Raw genomic sequence first — 22,756 nt, 5'->3', positions numbered from 1 at the left:
CCTTGTATGACAGGAATTCTTGACAGTACATCCTCCCTCTCAGCGGCTCCCCACGGGTCCAGCGCTGGCAGGAAAACGCCGATGGAACAAGGAGACCAAGCGCGGAGCATGAACCCCTTCAGCCGGTTCCCATGAATGCTCCTCCGGGCCATAGCCTTTCCACGCAACCAGGTACCACAGCTTCCCCCTGCGCCATTTGGACGCCCGTATGCCCGACACTTCATACTCCACCTCCGACTCCACGCATACCGGCCTAGGTGTCCCAGACGGCTTGGAGGGTGCTGGTTTGAGCAATGATACATGAAAGACAGGGTGTATCCGCAATGACTGGGGCAAGCACACCTTCACGTTCACGGGACCCATACACTTGGTAATTCGATAGGGGCCCATGTACTTGGGATGGAACACACTGTTCTTTCGAAACCTCATGTTTCTTGTGGATATCCAGACGTAGTCTCCAGTGCGGTACAGTGGCCCGGGCCTTCTCTTCCTATCTGCCGCAGCCTTGTATCTTCTCTTGGCCTCTATTAGGACAGCCCTTGAGCGCATCAACGTGTCTTTTATGTGTGCCACCCTGTCCGCTGTGGCGGGAATCCTGTCCTCTCTGAACGGATGTAGAAATGGCAAGAACCTGGGATGTTGGCCATAGTTGCTATAGAACGGAGATGACTGTGTGGAGCTGTGAGTGGCGTTGTTATAGGCTATCTCTGCAACCCATAGCAAGTCGACCCATTCTTCCCTGCCCTGGTCCACAAAACATCGCAGATACTGTTTGAGCGTTTGGTTCAGGCGCTCGGTTTGGCCGTCCGTTTGAGGGTGGTAGCTGGTGGACAGGGCGGTCTTAACATGCAGCGCAGTGCACCAAGTCTTCCAGAATTGCGCAGTAAACTGCGACCCCCGGTCCGACACGATCACCCCAGGTAATCCATGCAGTCGTACCACATTCTTTAGGAGTAGTGACGCCAATTCCCCGGCCGTAGGGACTCTCTTGCAGGGGATGAAGTGCCCCATTTTCGTCAAGTAATCCACCACCACCAGTATTGCCGTCATCCCCTGGTCTACCGGTAGGCCCACCACGAAGTCCAGTGATATGCTATCCCATGGTCTATCCGGGGTCGGAAGGGGATGTAAGAGCCCTTGGGTTCGGCCATGGTCGGCCTTCATGGTAGCACACATAGGACACTCCTGTCCCCACCTCCTGACATCCACTCTCATGGTTGGCCACCAGAAATGTCGTCCCATGCTAGCCACCGTTTTTTCAAAGCCCAAATGACCTGCGCATGGAGAGTCATGGCACCAGATGAATGCTTGTTTCCTTAGCCTAGGCGTGGGTATCAATAGGCACCTGCCCTTCAGGGGTATCCCGTCCTTCAGCTGCCATTCTCTGTGACTGAGGAGCCACCTCCGCCATGCGAATGACCTGATCCCTCTCTTTATTCCCCTCAGGAAAGTATCCGGTTGGATAACCCCCAATACCATCCTCGGGGAAATGATGGAACGCTCGGTTGCAGGCAATGGTTCCTTAACTGCAGATTGACGGGACAGGGCGTCCGCCTTCCGGTTTTCCGTCCCCGGCCGATATGTGATGCGGAAGTTGAACCCCGCAAAGAAGATCATCCACCGCAGCTGCCTGGGAGAAAGGTGTCTAGTGGCCGTCATGAACTGTAGGTTCCGATGGTCCGTGTACACCGATACCACATGTCTTGCCCCCATCAACCAATGCCTCCATTCGGTGAAGGCGTCCTTGATTGCGAGAAGCTCCTTCTCCGCAATATGGTAGTTGCGTTCGGCGTCGTTGAGTTTGCGGGACATGTACGCAACGGGATGAAGCACCCCTGTGTCGTGGTTGCGTTGGGACAAGATAGCCCCCAGCGCCACATCCGACGCGTCCGCTTCCACCACGTAGGGGAGATCCGGATCGGGGTGAGCCAACACCGGCGCCTTACCAAAGGCGCTTTTCAGGGCCTCAAAGGCTTTGTTCGCTTCAGGGGACCAGACAAACTCCTTGGACTTCCTCAGTAGCTGTGTGATTGGGGCCACCACTCCTGAAAATCCATCTATAAACCGCCTGTAAAAGTTGGCGAAGCCAATGAAACTTTGGACGTCCTTCACGCTTTGGGGCACCGGCCATTCTTTCACCGCCTTGATCTTTCGTTCTGCCATCTCCTGTCCCTCTGGACTCAGCATCACTCCGAGAAATTCCACGGATGTGACGTGGAAGTCACACTTGCTGAGTTTACAAAACAGCATGTTTTCCCTCAGCTTTTGGAGCACAGCTTTGACGTGGTGTACGTGCTCCTCCACACTGGACGAATAGATGAGGATGTCGTCGATATATACGACCACGTAGATATCCAACTCCTCTCTGAATACCTCATTCAAAAAGTACTGAAAGGCTGCCGGGGCGTTGCACAGACCGAACGGCATGACGAGGTACTCAAAAAGGCCGAACCTGGTCTTAAAGGCGGTCTTCCACTCGTCTCCGTCCCTCATGCGCACCAGATGGTATGCCCCTTTCAAATCCAACTTGGTGTAGATACGAGCTTTCTTGACCTGTTCCAGAAGTACACTGATGAGAGGCAAGGGGTACCGATTTTTTATGGTTATCGCATTCAATGCCCTAAAGTCCACACAGGCTCTCAGCTCCCCATTAGCCTTCGGGATGAAGAAGAGTGGCGAGGCGGCCGGAGACTTGGACGGGCGGATGAATCCTAGCTTGAGGAGTTTATCCAGGTACCCCCGGAGATGCACGTTTTCAGGCTCCGTCAGGGCATACAGCCTGCCGCTGGGAACGCTGGCCCCTGGCACCAGGTCGATCTGGCAGTCAAACTGTCTATGTGGTGGTAGCACTTCCGCCTTCACCTCATCAAATACATCCTCAAAACTGTGATAAGCCTGGGGGAGAGCCACATCTTTTTCTGCCGCTGTAGCCACCGTCTGACTCCCGCTCTCATCTGCGTCAAGGGATTCCGTTCTTATTCCACAATGCAGGATGCAATACGGTGACGTCATTTCGATGCGATGTGTTGGCCAATCCACAAAGGGGTTGTGTTTCTGTAGCCACGGCAATCCCAATATGACGCCATATTGGGGCGCTCGGATGATGTTAAAATCGATTTGTTCCAAATGGTTCCTCCCATATCTCATCGGAAGGACCCCCGTGTGCTGTCCGATGGGCCCCGTCACCAATCGCCTTCCGTCTACCGCATAGACGTCTTCGGGTACTGCTTTGGGAAGAAGCACTAGCCCTAGCCTGCATGCCTCGTTGTGGTCCATAAACATGCCAGTGGCCCCTGAATCCACCATGGCCACAACGGGTATCCACTGGTCATGCACTCCCACGTGCACCGTGATAAACAGGTGTCGTTGTCCCTTAGTGACCGAGTTGGAAAGTGAAGGGATGGATGAGTGACTCCGAGATGCCCCTTCTCTGGTCTTGGAGTCCTCTAGTTTTCCGCCGGTATGTCCACCACGGCTGTTACCGACCGGTTGGCCCGATAACGTGACGTCTTCGGTTTGGCAGGGCATTCACGTACGTAGTGGCCTTTTTTGCCACAATATAGGCACAATCCTTGTTTACGGCGTGACTCTTTCTCCGTGGCTGTGAGGCTCGCTCGTATTGCGCTGATGTCCATGGGTTCTCCCTTGGATGCGGTGGAAGTTTCAGGACTTCCCACCGTCACATAGGATGGAAGGGATTTTCCTTTTCTCCCATGATCCCCCTTTCTTTCACTTAGCCTATGTTCCAGCCGTAATACCAGGTTGATAAGGCCCTCACATGTCTTGGGTTGAGGGTCAATATGAGCCACGGCGTCCTTGAGCTCATCGCACAGCCCTTGATGGAAGAGCGCCGTCTGTTTAGCAACAGGCCACTTGGTTTCCGCAACCAGCCTTCGGAACGCGTTGAGATACTGCACCAGGTCGTTGGATCCCTGTCTCAACTCAAGCATTTCACGGTCCGCCGTGTACGAGTCAGCCCTTCTGTCGAATACCTTCAGGAATTCCTCGCGAAAAGCACCCCAATCACATAAGAGGGGGTCGTCCCTGCTCACCAGAGGTACGGCCCATTGTGCCGCGTTTCCAGCCAAATAGGATATAAGGAAAGCCACACGAGCCTGACTCGTGGGGAACGCCTTTGGTTTGCACGATAAATGTAGCGCCACTTGTGTGAGGAATACCTGCACTGTGTTAGGATCCCCACTGTACCTCTCTGGTGTTGCCAAGGGGATGGCTACCGGCATTTCCACTACTACCGCAGGGGTCTGGTTCGTGAGGGAGGTGCTGGGCGTGAGCGGGTCCAATTGGATAGCATCCAGTCTGGCTTTTACATCGGCTGTTTCTTGCCTAGAGGCAGCCACTTCAACTTGCATGGCCGCTAAAGCAGCCAGCACATCATCAAGTGTTGCCATGTCTGTTATCGGCCGGGAGACAGTTAGTGTTATTAAGGTCGGATATTTTGTAACGCCCTGAACGTCTCAGGATCGTTTAACAGACACGACAATGAGGACGCAACCACTTGTGAAGGGTTAGTTCTTTTAATGAAGGCAAATAAAATACAAAGAACAAACAAAAGTTATAGTCACTGGAATCCTCCAGGCTAAGTACGTTACCAGCCCACAGCACGGATGGTCCTAACCGTCCTCTGCATATACGCCGATCCCGGCGTATGCCAACAGAGGGCAGAAATGAAATGGCCGACAATGCCAATCGGTAGGCTGTGAGGGGCACGAAGAGTGTTGGGGAGAATCGAGGAGTCAGGGAAACACCCAGCCGGGGTCTCTACCTGAAGGGAGCAGCCGCTCAACCTCTTCCTCAGACTGCACCGGGACGCGGAGTCACCTCCTGGTGATGCGTCACCGATACCCCAATCACAAGCAAGAAGACTGAACCGAGAGCAGCCGCTCGATCGATCCTGTGGACTTCCGAGTCTGTAACGCGGCAAACACCTCCTGGTGTGCGTTACAGCTGGCAGTCCCTGTGTCTCTGGTCGGGCTGGGAGTTACGACTCCAACCAGCAAAAGCGCCACTGCGCTTGGACTCAGCCGAGTCAAAAAGCGAAGCTCAATGGTTGACCGGTAGAGCTTCCGGGTCCTTCACAGGTGACGATGGGGCAAGACACGGCCCAGGGAGTAACGACTCGACCTACCTCCGTTCTTGCCTTACTGGAGCACCACTCCGGAACACTGCTCTTCACGAAGCAGGTACGTCGGTGTAAACACAATATCCGACAGCCTTGTACCTCCCGGTTCCTCCCTTTATAGGGCGTGTTTTCCTTGAGTTATGTAACAGCTCTCCGGTTTACATAAGGGCGTGTTTCCCTTGAGTTATGTAACAGCTCTCCTGTTTACATAAGGGCGTGTTTCCCTTGAGTTATGTAACAGCTCTCCTGTTTACATAAGGGCGTGTTTCCCTTGAGTTATGTAACAGCTCTCCTGTTTACATAAGGGCGTGTTTCCCTTGTATGACAGGAATTCTTGACAGTTTGCGGCTATTCAGTCCTTCTTCTTCTTTTAGGTCGACAGGATCGAATTTCCTGGTGCCAGGGGCCCCAAAATACGAGATTTAGAGGTGTTAGGGGAGTGTAGGGAGTTACATCCCTACTCTTACTTGTTTCTCCTCTCCCATCCAGTTCCTCACCTCTCCCCCTACTTATGGCTTCCCCTCACCCTACCCCTCCTCGTTGCTTCCTCCCTATTTTCCACTATTTGTTGCTTCCCTCTCTCCCACCTCGCATTCACTGCTGGTTGCTCTCCCCTCTCCATTGTGAGAATTTATTTTTTACATTTTATTTTATTTTACTTTTTTTTTTTTAAGGGACTGGAAGCTGCCAGTTGCTACTGAGACCTTAACAACTAAGAAAGCACGTTTGAGCTAACACATTTTCTGTTTTTCATTTATCTATTTAAGTTGTGTGTTTTTTAAAACATTTTTTGTTTTTGTAGATATTGCACTGCATTAGCAAAGATCAGGGGCAAAGCCAAAGAGTCAATAAGGTAAGACTTATTGGCTTTGCCAATGCTCATTTTCTCAATTGTCTTTACTTTTCCAAGTAGCTATGTACGAAAGCATCATAGATGCCTTCGCTGATTTATTATTACTATCTGAAGTGCTTTGTAGATGCAATCAATTATCCTTGATAGAGAGGTTATATTGACGGCGAGGGCTAATTATGCGACTGTGTGGCATACTGGGATACATAGTGAACTTAATAGCTTAGTGAAACTTCCCCTCATTTTTGTGCAACAGCAACCACTAACCAGCTGGAGTGCTCTCTGCTTATAGTGTCAGTAACATATTCAGAGGCTGTAAGGAAAAGCCTCCTTTTGTATGGTCATTCCCAAAGTTTTGGACGGATGCTGCAGCTTTTTCAACTCTGAGAGTGCTAACCAGACCTTAGTGCCCGTGCTCTGACCTTCAAAGAGTGTATTTTGAACTAGCTAGCACCCAACTGGCATAATCTGCAAGTCCCTTGTATATAGTACCAAGAGTACCTAAGACCTGAAAGTTAGAGAGTCACCTCAGGGATTGCAGCACTGGTTGTGCCACATGGATGTGACAAAGGAAAAACAGGGCAGTTTTAAACAGCTAACTCGACTCTGCCATTTAAAGCAATGATAACACCAAGTCCTAAAGTAAGCGTATTGAGTTAAAAAATGGACCATGGATTTTTACATTTTTCAGCATTAAAAGTCTGCAATTGCGTTTTTACTCTGGAAAAGGCTAGCAGCCCTACTGACGAGTGCAGAGCTATAAGCCGACACCTCAGCCTTGCTGACCTCTGACTGGGACTACTAAAGTTGATACTGTAAGGTACTGTAAGCTATCAAACAACTTATTACATAATACACAAAATAGAGACCTCTGGGATAGCTAGATGCCTCACTTTCTATGAAGTTGTCATCAGAATGGAGGGAATCTGGTAGCCCAATCGCTAGTGACCATGACCTCCCCTGATGGCATTTTCTAAACATAAAAAGGCACCTCTGGCACCAAGAACTCAGATCTCGTGGGACTGGAGAAGAGGGCCGAAGAAGGACTTCCCTTCTGCACCAATAACCCAACGAAGAGAGGTTACACCAACCTGGACTGCACCTACTGAACCTGGTGGCTAGCAAAGGAGAAGGGACTAGGCCTGCTTGGTCCTGCTCATGCAGAAGTCTACTCCTGAACTTAGCCAAAGCAAGAGAATCTTGGCTGACCTCCTGTTCTCAGCACAAGGCTACAACAGCTGATGGTGCGAGCTGGCATTCAGGATACCTGAATCACAGGTCCTCGCTGCTGTGCACCAAATGGATCAAGATCCAATGCTAAACATTCGCCCCCAAGTCTGCTGGACCCAGGAGTGTCGTCAGAGTGCAGTTAGGTCACCCAGAAGGAATGTTACTGCCATAAGAAGAAAACTGTCAAACCAATGTACTGGGCGACTGTACATTTGTCATGCACAAGAGGACTTGAATGGACATCGACCAGTGTGGTCAGGATCGCCTCACTAAGCCTCTGGACCAACGAGTAGCCCTAGAAAAAAAAACGTCAACCACACAGCATCTTCAGCATCCTTGAGTAGCATCAGCAGTATCCCTTGCATTAGACACCTGACTGGGTCTCTGCAAGAGTTGGTTGCCTAAAGTGACTCTAAGTAACCGCATTGACACTTAACAAAGTTTTTCTTCAAAAGGTTTCTAAGAGTCAAATTCGTTGAATTTGCCAATGCCTGTTCTCGGTTAAGTAAAAAGCGTTGATTTACTATACATTGTAAAATCTGTATCTCCAGAAAACTCCACTGAATCTTTTTTCACTTTGTGTAAAAAAATATGTAGAAATCTAACCTATTTTTAGGTCGTGCCTGGGTAGCGCATGCGCTGCTCTGCAAGCCATGCTGTATTGGAGTATGTGCTTGAAGCCCAGCCCACTCTCCGCCTATATTTTTCATTGGCTTGAGTTATTGTCCTTCGTAAATGCTGGCTTCTGATTCGTTATTAGGCTTTTTAGTCCCTCTTTAGTACCACATTGTCTTCATTTGTAATCTCCCATGAGGACTGTCCCTTTTACTTCAGTTGTTACACAGTACGTCTTCTTTAGTCTGTAAGCATTATTTTCCTTAAAGAGTTTCTCTTACTGCAGGAGGGTCTCTCGTGTGCAGTTGTGACCACAACTTGTTTATTTAACTTGTAGCAAATGTGGAGCTCTTCAGGGGCCATGGGAGACAGAAGGGGGCAACTCAGCGATGCCTTCAAGCATTTGGAATGCAATAGGTCTTGCATTTGCGAGAGTTTAATCTATTTGCATTGTAAATGACAATGCCTGTTATTTATGTTTTAGAAACCAAAACATAAATAAAAGGCATTGTCATTTACAATACCAATAGCTCAAACTCGCGTAAATGCGAGACCTATTGCATCGCAGAAGCTTGTTATTAATTAGTGTCAGATGTCGTTTGTGTCCTGTGTATTCCTTCTTCAATTGTTTTGGTGCTGTTTTAAATGCTTTACACTTGATCCTTTGTATGAATCTTGACTGCTCAGAACCACAGCTACCCAGGGTTGAGGTCAAAGTTTCCCAAACAAAACCTACTGGTGCTAAAGCAATTGGTAAGTTTATTACATTGTGAGGTCGCACAACCGCTCCATATGATACTCCCCATTCACTCACAGAGTCCATCCCTCCTGCAATTTGTTGTACCAACACATATCACATTCAATTTAAGAGGAGGCCAGTCAAATAAAACCTTTTCAACACAAACAACTGTACTGTGAAGTACCTGGAAAACCTACCTAAACCTTTCTGTCGTCTGGGAGGAGATCATTGACCAGCGCCTGTTGAGGTTCTGCATTCGTTTTATTTCCTTGTCGTTCAGCGGCAGCCTGTAGCCAAGCTCATTCAGGCGATCCAAGTCAGGAGCCATGCTGCTGAACTTCAACATCTGCCTCTGCCAAAGATAATGTAGGTATGTTTCTTTCTAACTCAAATGGATAAAAATAATACTGCCGGAGAATGTGCCACATAATTTATGTTTTTTGCTGCATAATTTAGTTTAAGTTCTTTAGAGTGGTTGGGTGCTTTTATTATAAAGATGAAATCCATATTTCAGAGTGAACCATGAAATAGTTTCCAATTTTCATGGTTCTGTGTCGAGGATTATGTTACTTTCCCAGTAAGCATCTGTTCTTGGCATGTAGAGCTGTAGATTCACATGCTTTGCATACTCCTGCCATCTAGTGTTGGGTCAGAATGCTTGCAAGTTACTTTTCTTCAAAGAAGTCTTTCCAATCACAAGGTAAGGTGACTCCTTCATTTGGTGATAGTGCGCATGGGCTTTGACTCCATTGTTAGATTGTTTTCCCGCAAGAGGGTGAGAATGGAGTAAGTGAGTGTAGTAAGCGATGTCTATGCATAGATAATGTAAATAAAGATAACTGCAACAACTACAGGTGCCCGGGGAGGTGGGTCAGGGCATATGAATCTGCAGCTCTACATGCCATGACCAGATACTTATTGGGTAAGTAACATAATCCGTTTAAGGCATGTGCTGTAGATACACATGCTTTACATAGACTATATAGCAGTATTCTCCCAAAGCGGTGGCTAACCGGTAGAGGTTGCAGGTGTTTGTAAAAGTGTTTTTAGCCCTGCCCGTCCTACATTGGCTTGTTGGCATGCTAGTACTTACAAACAATAATGTTTGGTAATTGTGTGTGGTGTAGACCATGTTGCTGCTTTACAAATGTCAGCTATATGAATGTTACCTTAAAAGGCCATAGATGCCCCTATTTTGCGAGTGGAATGCGCTCTAGGTAGTATAGATACAGTTCTTTTAGCTTTTGCATAGAAAATTTGAATCAATTTAACAATCCTTCTCGAAATGCCAGATTTAGAAATAGGAATGCCTTTGTGAGGTGGTGTAAATGAAACAAACGTTTGTTTTGTTTTATGAAAATCTTTTGTACTCTTGATATATTAAAATAAAGCTCTTTTGACATCAAGTGTATGAAGAGCTTGTTCTGCTACCGAATCAGGTTGAGGAAAGAGCACAAGTCACTCAACTAATTGGTTAATGTGGAAAGCAGAAACCACTTTGGGAAGGAATCTGGGATTTGTGCGAAGAACTACCCTATCTGTGTGGAGCTAAAATAAGGGTTCTTTTAAAGTTAATGCCTGCATCTCACCAACTCTCCTTAATGAAGTGATTGCAATAAGGAATGCAACCTTCCAAGAGAGAAATTGTAAAGGACACTTGTTTAACGGTTCAAAAAGTGGACCCTTAAGTCTTGTAAGTACAACATTAAGATTCCACATTGGTGACGGTGGAATTCTTGGTGGAATAACTCTTTTTAAGCACTCAATAAATGCTTTGATGACAGGAACTTTGGACAAAGAGAAATGTTGTCTGATTTGCAAATATGCAGCTACTGCTGCAAGGTGCAACCTAATAGACATAATAAGTGCAGAAATGTCTTTGAAGAGGAACGGCAGTCCTGGGCCAATCCCACATTGCAAACGTCACGGTAATCTGAGATATTTGCTTGAAGACTGATGCATTATTTAATAGGCTAAAGGAAACTACCATGATTCACTGACTTATTAAGAAGCCTTGAAAAAGCCCTGGTCCTACTGACAACGTGGGGCGAATCACGTGTCGGTTGTTGCAGGCTGTTGCAGTATTTACAATATTACCCAAATAACATTCTGGAATAACAAGGATGTAACCAACAATTTTGGTCATGACAAGAATATATAAAAAGAATAAAAAACAATTATTTCTTAAAAAATCACAAGAATTCAAATTCAAGTCTTCTTTGATGCTCAAAACACTCACTAAATTAAGGAGGAATAGATGCTCAAAATGTTCCCTGTATTGTTACATAACGGGGCTGGAAAGGTCCTGTGCCTTGAGCCATTCTCCTCCACCCATTAAAACCATACTTGGGCAATATTATCCAGGATCAGGATCCCTGGAACTTCTGTGAAACTGGTAACAACCTAATAGATGTGTAAGCTAGACTTCATTGCTTTAAGTGTAAAAGGTAACAATGTTCTGAACAGAAGTGTCTAGAGGTATAATTTTGTTATTACAGTAAACAACAAATTGTTTCCAAGCCCTGGTAGTAGGTTTTCTTTCTTCTGTCAGAATAGTCATACAGTCTGGTGGTAAATGTAAATATCCAAACTCTATAACTTCAGGAGCCAAATCGCTAAGTTGACCTCATTGGGAGAAGACTGGAGGTGAGATGTAGCTTTTGATGTGGAACTACTGAAAGCTTCAACAGGGTAGTGTACCACGGTCGACGGGCCCATGTGGGTGTGATATTTGCCTGACTTTCTGAACTAGAAACGGAAGGAATAGAGAGGCGGAAAGGCATAGGCAAATATCTCTGACCAATTGAGCCAAAGGGCATTGAGTTTGGAGAGAGGGTGTGGAAACCTGGAGGCGAAGTTTGGGCATTGGGCGTTGTCTACTGTGGCAAACAGATCTCTATGTGGGTAACCCCATTGTTGAAACTATGGAAGGAGAACTTGGGGATGAAGTTCCCACTCGTGTATTTGCTGTCTCCTGCAGAGGAGGTTGGCAATTTGATTATTCACTCCCGGGAGGTGTTCTGCCAGAAGGTGAATCTTGTGATGGATTGCTCATTTCCAAATTGTCTGAGAGAGGTGTGACAGTTTGAGAAAGTGTGTCCCCCCTTGTTTCTGTACATAGTAAATTGCTGTCATGTTGTCTGTGCGGACTAGCACAACTTTGCCTGTGAGATAAGACTAAAAGGCTTTCAACACTAGAAACACTGCTAGAAGCGCTAGATAGTTGATGTGGAGGCATTTGTGTTTGTTGTCCCAGAGACCTTGGATTGCGTAATGATGGAGATGTGCACCCCAACCGGTGAGAGATGCGTCTGCTGTTGCACGACTTGTGGAACAGGGTCGATGAAAGGTCACCCTTTTGATACATTTTGTGGTAACCACCACTGCAGACAGCAATGGGTGCAACTGTCTTCCAACACTAGATGTGTTAATTGACCCTGTGACTGATTCCACTGACGTGCTAAGCATTCTTGCAATAGACACATGTGTAGTCTTGCATGAGGTACTATTGCAATGCATGAAGCTATCATTACAAGTAGGCGTATGAAATTCCTGTCTGGCAAGGTTTGGTTGGTTTGGAACTGCAGCAGTAGAGTTTCTGGCTGTATTTGCAGAGGCTAGGGCCGTTTGAGTGTTGAAGTTGTCCTAGATAGGATTGTATCTCCAGACTGTAGGAGAGACTTTTGAATGTTGACCATGAAACCCAGTTGGTGAAGTAGGTGTAGTGTGGTCTGAGTGTTTTGAAGACGTTTTTGGTGTGTACTGGCTTTGATGAGCCAGTTGTCTAGCTATGGGAAGACATGAATATGTTGTCTTCTGAGATGAGCTGCTACCACTGCTAGGCATTTTTTAAATACCCTGGGAGCGAGTTAGCTCTTTTGCAGGCATTGGACTCTACTAGTGAGTCAAGAGGTAATTGACTCTTGGTAAACACAGGATCTGATGGTGAGGGTATATATTTGTTATCTACCCTTGGAGTTCAAATACGCGCTCTGACAGGGTCTTTAAAGATATCATCTGCATGTCTTAGCATACCTTTAAGCATAGGGAGTGTTTGACTTAAACTATGTGTGGACTCAAGTGTTTCAAATCGAAAGTCCTCTTCTAATATTTCTTTATGTAATGGTACCCCATGATATTCTGCTGCTCTGGCAATGAGCTGTTGATAAGCCATTTTTTCATCTGGTGGTGATGGTTTAGCAGGATAAAGATCTGGCTCATTGTCTACTGGAGGGTCAATGGTGTAATCATTCCATGGGACTGTAGGCAAATGAGTATCATCATCACCTTGATCCACATCTGGATCTGTATGTGGAGATCCCTGAGGAGTTATGAGTAATTGATCTTCAATTATTAATTGTGGAGAAGATGGTGGAGGTGGAGAGGGTTGTGGGGCAGGATAAACAGAGGTAGTAACTATGTCCTTCCTCTCCTTTAAGGGAATCTTATCGGAAGTGTCCTCTGCAGGAAGCTTGTGTTTTGCTGGAGTTTTAGCCAAAGTATGTCCAGTATCAGGATTAATATAAGGCAAATGCTACTTACCAGTATGAATCTGTTCTTGGCATGTAGAGCTGCAGATCTACACACTATGCATAGATCGCCATCTGGTGTTGGGCCCGGATGTTTGCAGTTGTTTTTGCTCTTGGAAAGTCTTTGGAAGTCACGAGGTATGTGACTCCTTCCTTGGATCGTATTGCGCATGGGCTTCGGCTCCATCCTCAGATTGTTTTTCGCCAGCAGGGAAATGATGGAGCGTAGTAATAAACAGTGAAGATGCCCATGTGTGTTGTATCTAAATAAGATAAACTGGAACAGAGAAAGGTAGCCGGGGAGGCGGGTGGGCGTGTGTAGATCTGCAGCTCTACATGCCAAGAACAGATGCATACTGGTAAGTAGCATTTGCCGTTCGAGGCATATGAGCTGCAGATTACACACTGTGCATAGATTATATAGCAGTACCCATCCTTAGCGGCGACCACCAGTATCTGTTGCAGTGGTTTGAAACAATGTTTTGAGTACAGCCTGGCCCACACTAGCTTGTTGCTTAGTTTGCACATCTACACAATAGTGTTTAGTGAAAGTGTGCGGTGTTGACCATGTAGCTGCCTTGCAGATATCATCTAAGGGTATGTTCCCTAAGAATGCCATGGAAGCCCCTATCTTACGTGTAGAGTGAGCTTTAGGGGGAACAGATAGTATTCGTTTTGCCTTGTGGTAGCAAATCTGAATGCATTCGACAATCCACCTAGCTATCCCAGATTTGGAGATGGGGTTGCCTTGATGTGGTGGTGAGAAGGAAACAAACAGTTGTTTTGTCTTACGAAAGGGTTGTGTGCTCTCAATGTAGTAGAGTAAGGCTCGTTTGACATCTAATGTGCGGAGAGCTCTTTCTGCAACGGTTTGTGGTTGCGAGAAGAATACGGGTAGTTTCACAGATTGGTTTAGGTGAATGGGAGAAATGACTTTAGGGAGGAATTTTGGATAAGTACGGAGAACCACCTTGTTATGGTGCATTTGCAGAAAAGGTTCTTGAATGGTGAGTGCTTGTATCTCGCTGACCCTTCTGAGAGAAGTGATGGCTGCAAGAAAAGCAGTTTTCCATGTTAGGAATCAAAGGGAGGCCACATTAGTCTGGTGAGAACGATGTTTAGGTTCCACACCGGTGAGGGTGGCACTCTTGGGGGAATTATTCTTTTGAGGCCTTCCATGAAGGCTTTTTTGGCAAGTACTCTAAAGAGAGATAGATGTTGCCTGTTATGTAGATAAACTGCTATTGCTGCAGGGTGCAGTCTAATAGACGTGTAGGCTAGATTGCATCTTTGTAGGTGTAGTAAATAGCCTATGATGTGCTGAATGGACCCATCTAGGGGATTGAAGTTATTGTTGTGACAATAGATCACAAAACGTTTCCACTTGGCTGCGTAGCAAGCTCTAGTGGTAGGTCGTCTAGCTTCTTTAATGATGTTCATGCAGTCAGGGAGAAGATTTAGGTAACCGAATTCTAAGATTTCAGGAACCAGATCGTAAGGTTGAGCTGAGCTGGGTCCAGGTGCCTGATCTCTCCATGGTTCTGGGTTAAGAGGCGTGGAGAGAGGTGTAATTTTTGGTGCGGTACTACAGATAGTTCCAGCAGTGTGGTGTACCACGGTTGTCTGGCCCAAGTTGGAGCTACTAGGATGAGAGTGAGGGAGTGCTGTTGTAGCTTGCGCACCACTAATGGAATGAGTGGGAGAGGTGGAAAAGCGTACGCAAATCTGCCTGACCTGTTCATCCATATCGCATTGCCTTTGGACAATGGGTGTGGATGCCTGGCGGCGAAGCTTGGGCATTTGGCGTTTTCGTGGGTGGCAAAGAGGTCTATCTGTGGATGCCCCAACATTTGAAAGTACGGGTGACAATGTTGTGGATGGAGTTCCCATTCGTGGATCTGTTGTGTTTGTCTGCTCAGCAGATCCGCCATAGTGCTTTGGACTCCTGGGACATGTTGGGCTAGGAGAAAGATTTTTTGGGGTATGGCCCATCTCCACATGCTCTGTGCTAGGTGAGAGAGCTGCGGAGAGAGTATGCCGCCTTGTTTTTGTATATAGTACATGGCTGTCATGTTGTCGGTGCGGACTAAGACGGCCTTGCCTGAGACATGCGTTTGAAAGGCCTTTAGGCTAAGAATATGTCTAGTGAGTCTAGATGGTTGATGTGGAGCAACTTTTTTTTAGGCGTCCACCTGCCCTGCCTGGTGTAATTTAGTATGTGAGCTCCCCAGCCGGAGAGCGATGCGTCCGTTGTCAGTACTATTTGAGGAACCGGTTCCAGGAACGGTCGTTTTTTGGAAAGTTTGTGGTGGTCCATCACTGCAGAGAGCAATGGGCACGACCGTCTACCAACACCAGATCTCTCAATTGACCCTGGGCCTGGTTCGATTGGCGCGGTAAGCACTCTTGGAGAGGACGCATCTGGAGTCTTACGTGAGTTACTATGAATATGCAGGAGGCCATTATTCCTATAAGTTGCATGAACACTCGAGCTGGAAGAGAGTGTTCCGGCTGAAATATGGCGCGGAGAGACTGAATGCTTGCTATCCTGGCAGGACTGGGGTAGGCTAGTCTATGGTGGCACCGAGGTACTGTTTTACGCAGGATGGTTGCAGATGGGACTTCATGTGATTTACTGTGAAGCCCAGGTCGTGAAGTAGTTGGATAGTGGCGTGAGTGTGTTGTACACACTGGTTGTATGAGTTGGCTTTTATGAGCCAGTCATCTAGGTATGGGAAGACATGAATGTGTTGTCTTCGCAGGTGTGCTGCCACTACTGCTAGGCACTTGTTAGACACCCGTGGTGCTGTGGTGACTCCGAAGGGGAGCACCTTAAATTGATAGTGTTGACCGTCCACTACAAATCTGAGAAACTTCCTGTGAGCGTTGTGAACAGGAATGTGGAAATAGGTGTCTTTGAGGTCTAAGGTGGCCAGGAAGTCATTTTGGGAGAGCAGTGGAAGTACATACTGGAGTGTGACCATGTGGCAATGGTCTGAGTGTATATAGTGATTTAGGGGTCTGAGGTCTAGGATGGGCCTTAGAGTGTCGTCCCTTTTTGGTATGAGAAAATATAGGGAGTAAACTCCCATATTATGTTGGTTGGTAGGAACTAGTTCTATCGCACTCTTTTGTAGGAAGGAGATTACCTCCTGCTTTAGTAGTGCTAAATGTTCCTGTGACATTGGGCGTTGTTTGGGTGGAATGTTTGGGGGGGTAGATGTTAGTTCGAGGCAGTAGCCTGACCGAATTATTTGCGTTACCCATTTGTCTGAGGTGATGGTAGTCCAGACAGGAAGGAAATTGTGGAGTCTGCCCCCGACCGGAGTGGGATGGTCTGGGGGGAGTGGAGGGAAGTCATTGGGCAGGGGTGGAGGCAGAGCGGGAGGTGTTTGTCTTGCCTCTGCCTTTATCATTGTTGCCCCTGTAGCCGCCCCTTTGGTAACCCCTTGTAAAGGTGGATTGGGTAGGGGCTTTATAGGAAGTAGAAGCGGTGTCAGAGGAGTAGCCTCTGGAGGTGCTTCGAAAGGAAGAGCGGCGAAAGGAGCGCCTGGGAGGGTGTGATTGTAAGGCTCCCATAGACTTCGCCGTATCTGTGTCTTTCTTCATTTTTTCTAGGGCCTCATCAACTTTTGGGCCGAACAGATGTTCCTGGTCAAAGGGGCGGTTCAGGATGGAACCTTGCACCTCTGGTTTGAAACCTGAAATTCGTAGCCAGGCATGCCGACGGAGGAGGACGCTGGTGTTAATTGCCCTAGAGGCGGTGTCAGCTGCATCTAGGGCACAGCGAATGGAGGTGTTGGTGATGGTTTTGCCCTCCTGGATTAGCTCATTGGCCCAATTTTGATATTTGTCAGGGAGGTGGTGCATTATGGCTTCTAGGTCATCATAATGTGCCCTGTCATATCTTGCCAAAAGCGCTTGTGTGTTTGCGATGCGCCATATGTTGGCAGCCTGGGATGCAGTGCGCTTGCCCGATGCGTCTAAGAGTTTGGACTCCTTATCAGGTGGTGGTGCCTGGCCGGATGCCTGGGAGTTTGCACGCTTTCTTGCAGTGGACACTACTAGGGAATCTAGTGGTGCTAGTCCTCTGATGTAGGTGGGGTCTGTAGGGGCGGCCTTATATTTTTTGTCGATGCGAGGGTTGATGACCCTGTCTCTGACCGGGTCTTTAAAGACCTCCGGCGCGTGCTTGATAATGCCTTTGAGCATGGGCAGGATGGAAGTGGCCCTGTGTGTTGTGTCGAAGGTATCTAGGAGGAAGTCCTCCTCCACGGGGTCAGTATGGAGATCCACACCGTGGTAGTGTGCAGCCCTCTGGAGTAGTTGGTTAAACCCCATTGAGTCTTCCAGGGGGGATGAGCTCGAAGGGTACAGATCATCCTGCGGGACATTAGGGATGTCTGGAATGTTATAGTCGTCCCATGGGTCTGGGGAGCCTGTAGGATCATGGGGCTCGTCCCCTGTGTCATCATAGACATCATCATCATCCGGAGAGGGTGTGGGGGAATGATGAGGAGGGGGAGGAGAAGGTGGAGGTGGAGGAGCTGGAGGAGGAGTTGGAGGAGGTGGAAGAGGGGGTGAAGGTATTCTCAAAGGGGAGGTAGCAAAGTCTTTGGAGGTGGAGCTGGGGCAGGCTTGTCCAGCGGTCTCTTTTTGATGCTGAGCATCAAATGTCCAGTCTTAGGGTCCTTGACCAGTGAATGGCCGCTCCGTCGGCGCCGAAGGCGTCGGGGCCGTAGGTTTTTTTGTCTTGGAGTCTGCAGCAGTTCGTTGTTTTGAACTGTGCGGCTTCGGAATGGCTGGTTGTTTACTCGGCTCCGAGATGACTTTCGGCTTCGAGGTGTGGGTGTCGATGGCTTTGTGTTTTTTGCTCGGCTCCGGGGACGGTGTCGGTACCGAGGAGCTGGTGCTTGTTTTCGGCGCCGAGTGCTTCGGTGTGGAGCTCGGTGTCAAGGTGGCGCCCATTTTCTTTTTTGGCGTCGGAGTGTTTCTCGGCACCGACAATAGGCTGGCTCGAGCCGCCGGAAGGCTTGATAGGCTTCTTTACTGGGCCCGAAGGCGCGGTGTGGGAAGCAATGTCCTTGGTCGTGCCTAGGCCCGATGGCGAAGGTGTGACCGAAGCCTTTTTGGATGCCGTTGAGGGTGTGGGGTGGGGGTGGATGTTGGTACTCACGACCCTCTGTGCCGGAGTGATGTTCTCGACATCTGAATCGTCGGCCTCGGAGGCGCTGACGAGGCCCTCTTCGGTGTGCTGTCCTTCTGGAGCATCAACGACTTCTCCGGAGATGTCGTCTGGGATCGCTGTCGACGAGTGTGCCATGGTTCTTCTCGCCCTTCGGATTCGAATGGTTTTCTTGGACCGGAAGATTTGCACGCCGGACAGTCTCGAGCCTCGTGTTCAGGGGAGAGGCAGAGATTGCATACCTCATGGAGATCGGTGTGGGGAAATTTGGACCCACATCGAGGACACTTTTTGAATGGAGTCCTTTCCATCAGCCAGGACCGGAGCTTGGGTAGGCCCGAAGGCCCTCGTCGACGACCGGAATCGAAGACTTGGATCGATAAGAGCCGCGTCAAGTGTGGAGATCGCGATCAAAAACAATACCGCGAAAGGGGGAGAGGATTGCGCGTCGATAGAAGAACTGGAAACTGTTCGGAACCGGAGCGCGAAGATCACATCCGAGCCCGATAGCGGAAAAAAACAATCTGAGGATGGAGCCGAAGCCCATGCGTAATACGATCCAAGGGAGGAGTCACAAACCTCGTGACTTCCAAAGACTTTCCAAGAGGAAAAACAACTGCAAACATCCGGGCCCAACACCAGATGGCGATCTATGCACAGTGTGTAATCTGCAGCTCATATGCCTCGAACATATTCTTTTGTTTGTGATTCAATTTGGCCTTAAGAACTTCTAAAATTGGTTCTGGAGGGGCGTGGCCAAGATGGCGGCGAGGTGAGACGCATCTCTCTGTCTCTCCCTCGAGCGCCCGAGAATAGCGCCGGTGCGGGACCGATTTCCCTTCCCGTTTCCGGCACACAGCACCGCCGGCGGAGCCCGAGAGCGGGGTGCACCTGTGGAGGCCCAGCCGGTGTCCCTGGGAGCGGTGGGGCTCGCTCGCCAGCAGAGGACGTCGAGGCCGCGTGCGGCCTAGTAGCGAGCGTTACGGCCCCGGCCTCAGGTGCGGAGGGCCCAGCGTGGGGGACGGCGCCCAAGGCAGTGCGGTAGCGGCCGGGTGGGCCCGGGGCTACGAGCCAGCGGACGCAGCACTGAGCCGGTTGTCGTGGCAGCGCGGACCCGAAGGTCGAGGAGGGGAACGGCGCCCAGGAGGACCCGCGGCCTAGCGAGACACGGCGCGGGCTCGGCCAGACGCGGAGCCTTCGGCGGCCTACAAGGGGCTTGACGGACTGGGGATCCCCGCCCGTATTGGACAGCGCGGTAAGAACTGGACCCGGCGCTGCAGCGTACATAGAGGACGGCGGAGCCGTCAGGAGGCCTCCGGATTCCCAGAGGTGAGAAGGGAGGACCCACGACCCCGGGAGTGCGGAACACAGCGAGGAGCCCAGCGGGCGGGGATCGGCGCGGACCGGCCCTTCTGAAGCGGTGGCGGGGGTGGAGGAGGTGAGGGCAGCAGACAACTGCCCCACGATCGGTGGGAGAGAGCCCTGAGACGCGAAGAGCGGTCACGGACGCTGCCCACCCCACGTCGGAAGCGGCGTAGGGAAGAGGCGAGGTCGCCCGCGGAGGCGCGGAGGGCGAGCCTCGGAGTCCTGACCGGCCCGCGTGGGGCGAGTTTCCTGCGGCCCCCTCCGGCGGGCCTACCAGCAAGATGGCGACACAGAGGGGTACGGGCAAGGACAAGGCCCAGGGCAAGTCGCTGCAGGAGCTGTTTGCTAAGCCCCTGGGGGGGGCACTGACAGTGGCCTCAGATACACGGTCGTCCACGGCTGAGGCGACGCCGTCGAAGGGGTCCGGAGATGACGGAGCGGAGCCGATCACCAAGGCCCTTTTGCTGTCGCTATTCGCGGAACAGAAGGAGGAACTTAAAAGCATGCGGCAGGAACTGGCGGCGGAGCTTCGGGAGGTCCGGAGGGACCTGGATGGCCTGGGGGAGAGGGTGCAGGCGGTGGAGGACAGGGCGGACGCACAGGACACGGAACTCTCCCTAGTCCACCAGGACCTGCTCCGGCTACATAACCAGCAAGTGGACATTCAATCCCACCTGGAGGACCTGGAGAATCGGTGAAGGAGGCATAACATCCGCATCCGGGGGGTGAAACGGGACGCTGAGGCGGGAGACATCTTCGCATTCGTCCGCGAGCTCTTCAATCAGATCCTGGGTAAGCCGGCGGACACGGCGCTCACTCTGGACAGGGCCCACCGGGTGGGTCCTCCACGTCCGGACAATGCCCTTCCTGCTGACATCCTGGTTTGTGTCCAGGACTACACCACTAAGGAGGAGATCCTCCGTGCGGCCCGAACACAGCATCCCATCGCCTTTCGGGGCCAGCACCCGGTGCTATATCAGGACCTGTCCGCCCTGACACTGCAGAAGCGCAGAACCTTCCGCCCTGTCACGGAGGCCCTCCGCCAACGGGACATTAAATACTCTTGGGGCCACCCATTTCGTCTTATTTTCCGTCATGAGGATCGGCTGTACCAGCTTCGATCTCTGGCGGAGGCGTGCCAGCTGCTGGACATTGATTGCCCAAAGGAGGAGGGGGACGGCCAGGCACCGAGCTCTCAGAGAACCAGCGGCCCTGGCGTGGGCTGGAGCCTATTGAAGCAGCGACGCAGGGGCTCTAGACGACGAAGGCCGCCCCCCGAGGAGATCGCCCAAGGCCGTCAGGATGCCATATCTTCAGTGGCTGAAACGCTGGCACCGAGGGGCGAGGTCCCCTGAGGGTAACTCATAGGGGTCTGTTGCGGGGTTGGGTCCCTTTTCTCAGATGGCCTGCGCCTTCGCTCTTGTTGGGACTTGGCTGGCGGACATGAGGGCGGTCGGGCGGGGGGGGGGACACTTTGGTACGCCACGTTCCCCTTTGACTCTGGACTTCCTGATCTTCCTTGGAAGATGGACTTTTGGTACGCTTCGTGGTTTTGGGGTTGGGGGCTGTATGGGGTTAGTTGGGGTTCTCTGTTTCTTTACTTCCTTTCCTTTCTTTTCCTCTCTTTCCTGTGTCGGGTCGGGGGGGGCGGTGGTTGGATGCCAGGGACGCATTTGGGAGGGCACGGGGATGTGCATAGCAAGTGGGGGCTCGCTGATTGCTAGGAATGCCTCCAGTGTCACTTAAGGTCCTTACGCTCAATGTCCGGGGCCTGAATAACCCAATTAAGCGCCGTTCCATCATTTCCCTTCTTGCACAGTCCGGGGCGGAGATATGCCTCCTCCAGGAAACACATTTGCTCATGCGAGACAGACACAGGATACAATCCAGGTCATTCCCTGTGCAGTTTTTCTCCTGTGACTCCTCGAAGCGGGCGGGGGTGGCGATCCTTCTCGCACCAAGATTTAGGGGGCTCCCAGTGTGTAAGGTGGCGGAGATTAAGGGCAGGCTGCTGGTCTACCAATTCCACATGGGTGGCTACACATTCACAGCGGGTACGATTTATGCGCCCAACGATGGCCCGGAGCGGTTCCTCCAGACAGCACTGACGAACTTGTCGGCCTCCTCGGACCGGAGGTTGTTGCTTGGGGGCGACCTCAACCTGGTCTTCGACAACATGATGGACTGGTCGGCCCACCGCACGGGGCAGGTGGGGGCCTTGTCTCAGGCGGGGCACTCAGCGCTGCAGGAACTAGACATGGTGGACCTCTGGCGGCTACACAACCCCACGGCCCGGGAATACACACATACGTCGGGTGCGCACGGTACATATGCACGCCTGGATTATTTTCTGGCCACCCGCGCGCTCGTCCGGGAGGCATCAGGGGTGGAGATATTGGCGGCGTCCCTCTCCGACCATGCGGCGGTGGTTATGACGCTGACGCTCCCGCCCATGGGCAGGAAGATGCGCCAGTGGCGGTTGCGAGATTCACTCCTGCTTCGCCCCGCGGTGGTCACACAGCTACAGGGGGTCATGGAGGAATACCTTCGGCTCAACGACAATGGGGCCACAACCCTCGCCACGTGCTGGCTGGCCCTGAAGGCGGTGGTCCGGGGTGCAATTATTGCCCTCTCTGCGGCGGAAAATAAAGAAAGACAGGAGAAGCGTGCGGAGCTTTCGCAGAAAGTCAGGGAACTGGAACGGATGCATAGCCGGACGGGCGCCCCGAGAGTCTGGCGGCTGTTAAAAGCGCAGAGAGCGCAGCTGGAAGCGCTAGATCGCGACAAGGCGGAATATGCAGCACTGCGCCTCCGGCACAGCTATTACGTGGGAGGGGATAAATGTGGTGGCCTTCTGGCACGCTGTCTGCGGGAGCGTCGACAGCGAGAGGGCGTCAAGGAGATAGAGGACTCCCATGGGGCCCTGCATACGGACGATGGGGAGATTGCCGCGACGTTTCGGGATTTTTACACCCGGCTCTATGAGGCGCAGCCCCTCGACGGTGGCGGGATGGACGCGTATCTGGAACAGGCGCGGGTGGACGGCCTGCCCTCACTCCAGGCCGAGCTGCTGGAATCGCCGATCCGGCCGGAGGAGGTGATT

General features: G+C 50.6%; 1 protein-coding gene across 1 annotated transcript in view; it reads right to left on the bottom strand.

Annotated features, from left to right (window-relative positions):
- Nucleotides 1-22,756, bottom strand: part of SYNE1 (spectrin repeat containing nuclear envelope protein 1) — a 1,959,630-nt gene that overhangs the window by 337,639 nt on the left and 1,599,235 nt on the right. Inside the window, exon 121 of the mRNA XM_085611789.1 lies at nucleotides 8,772-8,926. Coding sequence (XP_085467915.1) covers nucleotides 8,772-8,926 — 155 coding nt within the window. The remainder of the gene's footprint in view (nucleotides 1-8,771; nucleotides 8,927-22,756) is intronic.

This window comes from Triturus cristatus, chromosome 6 (assembly GCF_964204655.1).
Source record: "Triturus cristatus chromosome 6, aTriCri1.1, whole genome shotgun sequence".
Taxonomy (NCBI): Eukaryota; Metazoa; Chordata; class Amphibia; order Caudata; family Salamandridae; genus Triturus; species Triturus cristatus.
This window is presented reverse-complemented; position numbering and strand designations above follow the sequence as displayed.